Consider the following 12,139-nt stretch of genomic DNA (forward strand, 5'->3'; position numbering starts at 1 on the left):
CCAGTAGCACTAGCTACATCCAACTAAGTAATTTCAATGAGCTAACAGAAAAATACAGAAATTATCTACCTGGCATAGTGACATTAATCAAATATGATTAAGCTTTCAACAGTTTCAAGCTCAAGGATCAACTTTTTAAAAAATTAACCAAACTAGAAAATAGGAAGATTGAGTTAGTAAACTACAGACCCATTAGCTAGAAGTGCAGACCTTTGGAATATTCAATATGCTGTCAAAGCACTTAAGATTCCAATTTACATTGACTTTATGGCATATTCTAAAAAAATTACTTTCCGAAAGAGGGGCTTATGTTCTCTAAATTCAGAATTAAACAGAAATGACTACAAAAATTAAAACAATGTGATTAGGAACTGACCTAGAGGTATTTAATTTTCCCCGAATGCAGAATACTCCAGCAGCATCTGAGTCCAAACGAAATACTTCAAATTCTAGTTCATCACCCACATTTATCTCTAGGATCTGCCACTGCTCAGCTGGCATCTGCTCAGGTTTAGGGATGGAGGCATTGAAACACCCATGTACTAAACAGCCAATGTGGCTAGAAGACACTTTATTAACTGTACCCTGGGAAAAAAGAAAAAAAGCATCAAGCTATCTAAAGAGTTAAAAGGTAAATAAAACTTTATAAGCTTCAAACTGATCTTAAAGAGAAAACATTGAAATAATGGAATAATTTCATATGGAAAAAGATTTTCAATTAAAATTTACATGTTATACTAAACCATTTTAAACACTGTAGAGTTTTTAGAAGGCTGGAACTTTGGTAAACTGCATGCATATCAATTGCCTAACTGGATAAACAACTAACTCTTCCCACCTCTAAAAAAAAAACCAAAACAACCTACCTCAGCGCCTGCTACAGGACTCCCTGGGGAGTAGATTATAACCATATTGAAACCAAGCAGAAAATACTGTTTGGTATTACCTAAATGTGAAAAGACCTCAAGGCAGGAAGCATATGTTTTTTATAACTAGGATCCACATTATATTTCCATAAACAGTCTGAATTTCAAAGCTTAAAAAGCATTGTTGGAAGGCATGGTCACTTAAGTGCCTGACTTCGGCTCAGGTCATGATTTCAAGGTTTGTGGGTTCCAGCCCGGCATCAGGCTCTGTGCTGATAACTGGGAGTCTGGAGCCTGCTTTGGATTCTGTGTCTCCATCTCTCCCTACCCTTCCCCCATTCACATTCTGTCTCTCTCAGAAATAAACATAAAAAAAATTATTTAACAATTAACTTTAGTAGGATATAAAAAGCACTGTATTTGAAGACAACTTATCCTTCATCAGTAGATCTTGAGCATGGCTACTGTGAATCACAAAAACATTTTTAGAAGCTTTAAAGCTAAAAAGTATGAAGAACTATTAAACCTCCGTAACACAAAAGTCCAGCTAAAAATGGGCAAAGCACTTAAATAGGCCTTTCTTATTGAAACACAAGAAAAATCTCACGAAGGAAAACGCAAATTAAGGAGAACCTAGTATTATCCATCAGTTTAATTAAAAGACTAACAAAACCAGATGCTGGCAAGGACACAGAGCAACTAATAGTGTTGAATGTTTAATTTTATGAAAAACAGGCTAATTCCTCAAACACCTACCCTCTGACTTACAATACAGCTTCCAGTTCCTACCTAGGAGAAATGAAAATACACATTCACACAGCTTCATTCATAATAGCTCCAGACTGGAAACCAAAATGTCCATCAATGAAGATGAACAATCAAATTGTAATACACTCATATAACCGAATTCTATGAACAAAAAGGAATAAAATACGAATACACCATCAAACAGCATGGATGAAGTGTAAAAACATGTTGAACAAAAGAGGTCAGATTTTCATCAAAGAGTGTATAATGAAAATTTCGACTAATATAAAATGAGAAGCTTAAGCAAAACTAATGTATGATAAACAGAAGCAGAACAGTGGTTGGATCTAGAAGAGAGGACTGACCAGGAAAGGGCATGACGGTCATTCTCAAATAAAATGGTATATATGCACTTGTCAGAATTCATTGAACTGAACACTATGATCTATGCATTTTGTTGTATATAATTTAGATCTCTTATTTTATTGTATGTAAATTATACCATGTTTAAAATTAAAAATTGGAAAAAACTGCCCAGATGTATTTGAAGACTGGATCTCATTGTGGGGAATAGAGTAAAAGGAGTAATTTTATTCTTAGTTTCATACTTTCTGTACAGTATGTTATTTCCATGTTTATATCTATGGTAACTTACACAAAGCAGATGAGTTAAGTGTCGAAATTTTTTTAAGTACAAATCTGCCAACTTTAATAGTATGGAAGCTAGCTGTATAACCCAACTTTGGCAGGCCCAGGATACGATTTCTACCAGTTTAACCGACACTGTAAAAATTTTTTTAAATTAGAAATGCCTTGTAGAATTTGTCAGTGAAATTTGATCAGTATATTCATTAACAATAAAAGTTAATCTTATAAGAACCATTAATAAATTTTATAGGAAGTGCTTAAAGAAAAAAACATACAAACATATGTATGAATACACACACCCACCAACAAATACACTCAAAACTGCTGGTAGAAGACAGTCAATTTCACATCTATCTGTATATCTAGATTGTCTTAAAAAACCTTCCCAACAGGGCCTTCATTACCATGGCACCTAATGGGTGCCCTAACCTCATTGTTCATTCACTTTCATTACATTACATTTCATTAGCCTGGTCCCACAACTATTTGAATTTTCAACTCCTATTTGAACTCCTATTTGAAACACTACTACACGGTTTGAATCTTTTAAATATTTTTTTAATGTTTATTTGAGACAGAGAGGGGGAGAGAGAGAGAGCGTGCGTGCGCATGAGCGGGGGGCGGGGGGGGCAGAGAGAGACAGAGAGAAGCAGAATCTGAAGCAGGGCCCAGGCTCTGACCTGTCAGCACAGTCTGACATGGGACTCGAACTCACAAACTGTGAGATCATGACCTGAGCTGCATTAGGAAGCTCAACTGACAGAGCCATCCAGGAGCCCCTAGCCCCTGTTTAAATCCTTTATAAAGAAACTATTGGTATGTAACTGAGAAATAAGAAACTAGTTATTTTTTTTTATCACTTAAGATCGTTCTGGTGCTATACAAAGAAGAGAATAAATTGTATGACACACATACTCTGCATATACAGGTGAGTTCTAGAAGAATGGAGTTTAAAAACTTACCAAGGTTGAATTGACTTTTTTTCTTTGAAAATAATTTTTAGGGGTGTCTAGGTGGCTTAGTCAGTTAAGTATCTGACTTGGGCTCACGGCATGATCTCACGGTTCATCAGTTAGATGATGTTGGGCTCTCTGCTGTCAGCGCAGAGCCTGCTTTAGATCCTTTGCCCCCCTCTCTCTGCCCCTCCCCTGCTTTCTCTTTCAAAAATAAACATTTTAGAAAATAACTTTTAGCTACCCACAATAGCAAGCCATTTACTTCTCGAGGTGTATAGTCTTAAAAATCTTCCAAATTATATCATTATACAACTATACAAAGAAAGCTTTAAATATATATACATACCATAAGCTTTTGCCCTGGCTCAGGGCAGAAAATAACAAAATCTGCTTCAATGTTTAGATGAATGTGTCCTTGATCATCATAAATATCTCCCAGTTCACCTACCACTTTGATGTTATCATATGCAATGGGGACACCTAAAAGGCTGTTAAAAAAAAAAAAAAAAGAAAGAAAAAATGATATGTTTTATCCTCTTTCAAAATAGTCCAATGTCCTGATTAAATTGGCCGAGTCCAAAAATTATACATCTCTTAAATATAAGCACACATGCCAAAATACAATAGCATTATCATTAGTCCATAATGACTTGAGTAATTCAACTTGACCAAAAGCTTCCAATATACTAAATTTAAAAGGATTATTCAATATAAGTACCCAGAAACAAAATGTCCAATTATGCATGAGCAGGTTGACCTTTCTTCTCTAATAGCTATGCACTGGAATTATAGTCATTCTCCAATGAGAGAAAGAAAAAAAAATGAAAGAAAAATGTCTCTAATTTCTGAGTATAACTGAATGAAGGCAATTTTGGTATTACCCACCATTACTAGATTTCTGTACTAGACAGCCCATAGCAAGATCAGTATTAAAGGTGAAGACCCTGAATATTAAAGCCAATGACTTACGGGAGAAAAATCCTCAAATTGTAACTATTAATAGTAAATAGAAATGTTATTAAATACAACTACATATTTCATTTATTAGGAAATGAGTGGCTCAAGCAGTAAGGCTCTGACTCCTGACTTTGGCTCAGGTCATGATCTCAAAGTGAAGAAATCAAGCTCCACATCAGGCTCACACTGGGCATGAAGCCTGCTTAAGATTCTCTTTCCCAGTCCCTCTGTCCCTACTCTGCTTGTGTACTTGTGTATATGCATGTATGCACACGCTCATTCTCTCTCTCTCAAAAACAAAACTGATTTTGCCAATTTAGTCTACATAGTATGAAAGGATTAGGGGACAACTATTTCAAAAGGTCATTTCCAAGTACGGAATTTTAACTACTAAAGAGGCAAACCTGGTGACTTCACTAGCACACCCAATACTTACTCACGAAAACTTCACTGACTCCCCAGGAAATGCTTAAATCACTCCTCTTCCACTCCTAGACGACTACATGGCACAGCATTGCATCCTAAGTGTGCTTGATCTCGGTTTACTGACTCTAGCTCTGTGTATGTTTGCATTCCACACACTACTCAAAAACCCTTGAGAAGACAGAACACTTTGTAGAACTCTACTAAATTCCTAAAAGTATTCACATAGTATAAGAGAAAGAATTTACCCCAATAGCTGTTGCTTAATAAAACGGCCAGGAGCCAATGGAAAGGAACTTTAATAACTATCAAATCAAGAAGATCCTAAATTTAGAGATTTACTCCAGAAAGCCCTTTTTGAACTGTTAATTTCTCAATGTGTTTGCCCAAGCAGGAACTACACCATCACAGAAACCCAGAAGTCCACCAGACTTGTCAATGAGGGAATAAACCTATTTATAAATAGCTGGATACAAAATCTAATTCTAAATATATATATGTATACATATACACATACATAAATACATACATATCAGCATAAAATCATGTTTGCATGGTTTCAATATACATAAAAATTTCCAGGAAGGACACCTGGGTCAATCTGTTGGTTAAGCGTCCAACTCTTGGTTTTCACTCAGGTCATGATCTTACAGTTCTTAAGTTCAAGCCACGAGTCGGGCTCTACACTGCTGTAGACCCTACCTGGGATTCTCTCTCTGCCCCTTCCTGCTCGCTCACTCTCTCACTCAAAATAAATAAAATTAAAATTCAAGGGTAGATTATTAAGTATGAAACTTAACTGAGAAGTACTCCTTACTTCAGAAAAGCATTTTGCCATTGGAGACACTGTATGTGTTCTCTGAGTTGTCAATTCAAAACCCCTGCATCAATCTACCTTTCTAGACACATTCATGATTCTAGGTATCAGTGCATATGTCATCCAACTATTTCAGTCTTCCCAGGTAGTCATGCTTGAGTATTCTCACATGGAAGTATATTGTATTGTATTGTATTACAGCACTTACAGATTTTTGTTTTTTTTCCAAATGTGTAAGTAGCTTGTATTACCTTTAAGTTTCAATTCACAATAAAGATGTGTTTTCATGATAGTAAAGGTAGTACTGCAAAATATTTCCCATAAGAAAGAGGTATTGGGTTATGTAGGGTTCAAAATTGGTAACTAGGGAATGTAACCATAGAGCCCTAAACCCAAATAGATTTGTGTAAACCCATCAAACCCGAGAAACCCTTTATTGACATCAAATTGTTTTCCAAATAAAATACCAAAACAGTGATTACTAAATATAGGTTTTATCTACTTTTGTCTTGACAAAGTAAATTTGGATTTGTTCATAAAGATGTTTTATGCTTATTGAAAGACTGTACCATCAAGTGGGACTGACCTTAAGAGGGAGTGCCTCCACGGGCACAGAGAGGGGAAAGGAGAGGACCCTGCCTCAGGCACTCCAGGTTGAGGTTGCCCTGAGAAGACAAATCCCTGTAACATTTGGCTTTGAAAACCAGAGGGCCAGAAGCTTCTCCAGTTTTGTCCCCTCCCCACCTCCACAATCAGAAGGGCTTCACACCTTGAACTCTGAAAATCAACAGGCTCAATAGATTAAGAGGCAGGAGGGTAACAGAAAACTGAGTCTCTGCCCTTAAAGTACAGCACAACAAACAGCTCCACTTAGATACAGCACAGAAGCAACAGTTTGAAAAATGCCGCGGGTGTACAGGAAAGAGATTTAATGGTCTCAGAGCATGTGCTGGAGAGGCAGGGAAATCTAAGAGATTTCTCCAAGAACAAAAGAACTGATGGGTGCTATTTCCCTCCCCCACTACCCATCCCCAGCCTAAATACACAGACACCTGTGAGAACAAGCACACTGCAATGATCACCTAACCTGCGAAAAGTGCACCCCAGCCACATACTTCCGTGAATACACTCCCTCCAACCCTCTGCCTGGGCAGAAGTTTTCCCAGGCTGCTTCAGCTCCATTCCACAGCAGCCCAGTGCAGACCCTGCTGGCACGATGTGCAGCACACCCAGCCCCCATGTTCTCCTGTAGACCTTGGATAAGCCTATCCCAAGCAGTGTGGCAAGCCTTGTGGTGTGCAAGCAGCCCCAATAAATAGGGGCGAGCACCACTCCAAGCGACTCTTGCCCCTGAGAGAGGGAAAGTAACAGCACACCTCAGTCCAACTACAGCCCCAGCAGTAGGCTGGTCAGACACCTGGCTGAACTGCAGGCCTAGCCCACCAACAAGTTTCTCTAGTGACAACATGCAGAAAGCACCCTTGAGTTTGGAGCTACCATAGCTCTGGCAAATGCCTGTTCTGGTTCACTTTAAACCCAAGGTAGCCCCAGACTGGTCCACTAAAAACACAAGGACCAAACCTTGTCCACAACAGCAAAGAGACCCATTGCAAATAAATGGAATGAAGGAAAACATGGCTCAGCCACAAAATTGGGGCACATGCAAAACACAAAGGAGACACCCCTGAAGCGCCAGGTTATGGTAAATAGGAGACACTGCACTGCAGGGTATTACAAGACCTCTTGTTCATAAAGGCACTGCTTTCAAGAGCACGTGACTTCCCTAACACTCAGAAAAAGACAGACAAAATGAGAAGGAATATGTCCCAAATGAAAAAAAGGACAAGTTCAAAAGAAGAGAGCTAAACAAAAGGGAGATAAGTAATATACCTAATAAAGAAAGTAATGATCATAAAGATAATCACTGGATTTGAAATGAGTGGAGAACATCAGTCCTAATCGTAGTCCTTATCTTACACTCAAAGGAGCTATAAACAAAGGTAAAAAACATAAAAAAGAAAAGAAGTGTTGAAGTTGAAGGACTCTGAACCCCAAGAGTCTGGGAGGAAAAGAGACAGCCGGCTTCCAGGGACCCACTGGGACAACCTGAGGGGCCGTAGGTGTGTGGCTGCAAACTGGGAGAGAGAAAAGGAACAGAGAGGAGGGATCCCCTTTTGTGGAGAGACAAAAGGAAGAGAAAAAGAGAAAAGGAAGCATAGGCCTGTATCTGGACAAGAGAAAAACTTCAGTCCAGGAGAGATAAAGATCAATCTAACTGTGGGCTTTCTCTGGTCTGGGGACGGCTGCCCCTGGATCACGTACCTGGGGAGGAGGGGAGCCAGCCCCAGGTTCGGTGGCTAGGTCAGGGGTGCAGTCCACAGAAGGAGAAAGCGATTCCCTCCCTGGAGTGCTGTGGGACAGGACAAAGCATGCCTGTGCCTGCCAGCCAGGGACCACATATGGGGGGGGGGGGGGGGGACGACGTGGAGCTGCTCTTCCCCAGTATGGGGCATGTGGAGCTAGGCACAGGAGTCAGTGGAGTGAGACAAACTGCCTCATTTGCACCCGTGGCACAATGAGGATGGCTCGAACAGAGTGGTCTGGGACACCCGGTACACGACAGACAGGGTCGCCATTTTTCTCCCCACCACCACCAAGGTGGGGCCTCAAGGACCAGACAGTAGGGCCCAGCAGGGCCCATGGTGGAGGCAGGATCCGCCTATACCAAACCACGCCCCTCTGCACCTGGTAACTGCATAGCTACAGGAGAAGGATTGACAGTGAGGAAACAGACACCCTACCTCCAGACAGGCACTGCTGCATTGCCTGATTAATTCTCAGACAATTCTTATTATATATATTCTTCCTTCCTTTTCTCATTCTTATCTCTGGTTGTTAGTTTGTTTAAGCAGACATATTTAATCCATTCTCTTAATACGTGTTCCACACCTCCTTCTTTATTCTCCATTCTCTCTGCATTAAGCCTTATAGTTTCTCTGTCTGCATAACTTTCTTTTCTTTTTTCTTTTTCCCCATCCCCTTCTCTATTTCCCTTTCTTTCTCTCTGGATTAAGCCGTATAGTTTCTCTGGTCAATTTTTATTCTTTCTTTGTCCCTGCCCCTGTCATTTCTCTCTTTGTACAGGATAAGGCCTCTTCCATCAGTACTGCACCCACCCTGTTTACTTGTAGCTGGTGTTTCTGGGTTTTTTTGGTTGTTTGCCTGTTTTTGTTTTCTATTTTTTTGCTTATTTGTTTTCCTTTCCAGGGCTACTTGAACAAACAAATCAAAGCACACCTGGTGGAGGGTCCAAAACATCACTACAAGTAGGGAGATAAAGTAACCAGAGTCACAACAACAGAGAGCAAGTAACACTCTCCAAAAAACACTTCCTGAAGGGCCAGGTCCTGGACAGTGTATGACCTCTCTTTAATATAGTAGTGCTCACAGGTGCAGGGGACATAACAAGCTTTTAAAACACATAAGAGACAGAAAACTAGGCAAAATGACGAAACAGAAGAATTCACAAAAGAAATTCCAGGAAAGGTAAGAGCTAAAGAAGTGATCAAAAGAGTTGTAAACAATACAACGGAACAAGAATTTAGAATAATAGTCGTAAGATTAATCGCTGGGCTTGAAAAAAGCATAGAGGACAGCAGAGAATCTACTGCCCCAGAGATCAAGGAACTAAAAATTAGTAATGATGCATTAAAAAATGCTGTAGATGAGGTGCAGAATAAAATAGAGGCAGTCATAGCGAGGATTGAAGAGGCAGAGGGGAGAATAGGTGAAATATAAGATAAAATTATGGAAAAAGAGGAAGCTGAGAAAATGATAAAAAAAATTCTGGATCACAAGGGGAGAATTAGAGAACTAAGTGATTCCATGAAATGGAACAATATCCATATCATAGTAGTTCCAGAAGAAGGAGAAAGAAAGGGGCCAAAGGTATACTTGAACAAATCATAGCTAAGAACCTCCCCAGTCTGGGAAAGGCACAGAGAACTCCCTCCAGAGGTAACTTGAATTGGTCTTCTGAATGACATATCATAGTGAAACTGGAAATATACAAGGATAAAGAGAGAATTCTGAAAGCAGCTAGGGATAAACGGGCCTCAACATACAAGGATAGACACATACGGGTAGTAGCAGCTCTATCTACTGAAACGTGGCAGACCAGAAAGGAGTGGCAGGAAATTTTCAACGTAATGAACAGGAAAAATATGCAGCCAAGAATCCTTTATCCAGCAAGCCTGTCATTCAGAATAGAAGGAGAGATAAAGATTTTCCCAAACAAAAACTGAAAGAATTCATCACCAATAAACCAGCCCTATAAGAGATCCTAAGGAGGATTCTGTGAGTGAAATGTTGCAAAGACCACAAAGGACAAGAGACATCACTACAAGTATGAAACCTACAGATAACCTACACAAGGACTGTAAACCCGTATCTTTCACTAATAACACTGCATGTAAATGGACTAAATGGTCCAATCAAAAGACATAGGGTATCAGAATGGATTAAAAAAACAAGACCCATCTATTTGCTGTCTACAAGAGACCCATTTTAGACCCAAGGACACCTTCAGATTAAAAGTGAGGAGATGGAGAACCATCTATCATGCTACTAGAAGTCAAAAGAAAGCTGGAGTAGCCATATTTATATCAGACAAACTAGATTTTAAACTAAAGGCTGTAACAAGAGATGAAGAAGGGCATTATGTAATAATTACGGGGTCTATCCATCAAGAAGAGCTAACAATTATAAATGTCTATGCACCGGATTTGGAAACACCCAAATATATGAAACAATTAATCACAAACATAAGCAATCTTATCGGTAAGAATGTGGTAACTGCAAGGGACTTCAATACTCCACTTACAACAATGGAAAGATCATCTAGGCAGATAATCAATAAAGAAACAATGGCCCTGAACAATACACTGGACTAGATGGACTTGACAGATATATTTAAAAATTTTCATCCTAAAGGAGAATATACATTCTTCTCGAGTGCACATCGACCATTCTCCAAGACAGATCACATTTGAATCACAAAACAGCCCTCAATAAATATAAAAGAACTGAGATCATATCATGCACACTTTCAGATCACAATGCTATGAAACTTGAAATCAACCATAGGAAAAAGTTTGGAAAACCTCCAAATGCATGGAGGTTAAAGAATATCCTACTAAGGAATGAAAGGGTCAACCAGGCAATTAAAGAAGAAATTTAAAAATACGTGGAAACAAATGAAAATGAAAACACAACACTCCAAACCCTTTGGGATGCAGCAAAGGCAGTCCTAAGAGGAAAATACATTGCAATCCAGGCCTATTTCGAGAAATAAGAAATATCCCAAATACAAAATCTAACAGCACACCTAAGGAACTAGAAGCAGAACAGCAAAGACACTCCAAACTCAGCAGAAGAAGAGAAATAATAAAGATCAGAGGAGAAACACATATAGAATCCAAAAACAAACCCCAAAATAAAACAAAACAAAACAGAACAGATCAATGAAACTAAGAGTTTTTTTTTTTTTTTTTTTTAAAAAAAAAAAATTATAAACCACTTAAAGACTTTTCAAAAAAAAAAAAAAAAAAAAAAAAAAGAGAGAGAGGACCCAAATAGAAAAAATCATGAATGAAAGTGTATTTATTATAACCAATCCCTCAGAAATACAATAAATTATCAGAGAATACTATGAAATATTACATGCCAACAAACTGGACAACCTGGAAGAAATGGACAAATTCCTACATACTCATACACTACCAAAACTAAAATGGGAAGAAATAGAAAATTGGAACAGACCCATAACTAGTAATGAAATTGAATCAGTTATCAAAAATCTCCCAGCAAAGAAGAGTCCTGGGCCAGATGGCTTCCCATGGGGAAATCTACCAGACATTTAAAGCAGAGTTAATACCTATCCATCTCAAGGAATTCCAAAAAATAGAAACGGAAGGAAAACTTCTGGACCTATTCTACGAAGCCAGCATTACCTTGATTCCCAAACCAGACAGAGACACCACAAAAAAGGAGAATTAAAGGCCAATATCCCTGATGAACATGGATGCAAAAATTCTCAACAAGATACTAGCAAATAGAATTCAACAACATATTAAAAGGATTATTCACCACTATGAACTGGGATTCATTCCTGGGCTGCAGGGCTGGTTCAATATTCACAAATCAGTGTGATACATCACATTCATAAAAGAAAGGATAAGAACCATATGATCATGTCAATGGATGCAGAAAAACCATTTTGACAAAACACAGCATCCTTTCTCTTTTTAAAAAAAATTTTTTTTTTTTAACATTTATTTATTTTTGAGACAGAGAGAGACAGAGCATGAACAGGGGAGGGGCAGAGAGAGAGGGAGACACAGAATCGGAAGCAGGCTCCAGGCTCTGGGCCATCACCCCAGAGCCTGACGTGGGGCTCGAACTCATGGACCGCAAGATCGTGACCTGAGCCTAAGTCGGACGCTCAACCGACTGAGCCACCCAGGCGCCCCACAGCATCCTTTCTTAATAAAAACCTTCAAGAAAGTTGGGATAAAAGGAACATACTTAAACATCATAAAAGCCATTTATGAAAAGCCCACAGCTAATATCATCCTCAATGGTGAAAAACTAAGAGCTCTCCCCCAGAGATCAGGAACACGACAGGGATGTCCACTCTCACCGCTGTTGTTTAACATAGTGTTGGA

At 39.0% G+C, this 12,139-nt stretch overlaps 1 protein-coding gene across 1 annotated transcript in view; it reads right to left on the minus strand.

Annotated features, from left to right (window-relative positions):
* Positions 1 to 12,139, minus strand: part of POLR1F (RNA polymerase I subunit F) — a 41,479-nt gene that overhangs the window by 11,831 nt on the left and 17,509 nt on the right. Inside the window, exons 2-3 of the mRNA XM_049641593.1 lie at positions 3,564 to 3,705; positions 377 to 585 (exon numbers count right to left, since the gene is read on the minus strand). Coding sequence (XP_049497550.1) covers positions 377 to 585; positions 3,564 to 3,705 — 351 coding nt within the window. The remainder of the gene's footprint in view (positions 1 to 376; positions 586 to 3,563; positions 3,706 to 12,139) is intronic.

Source organism: Panthera uncia, chromosome A2 (assembly GCF_023721935.1).
Source record: "Panthera uncia isolate 11264 chromosome A2, Puncia_PCG_1.0, whole genome shotgun sequence".
Taxonomy (NCBI): Eukaryota; Metazoa; Chordata; class Mammalia; order Carnivora; family Felidae; genus Panthera; species Panthera uncia.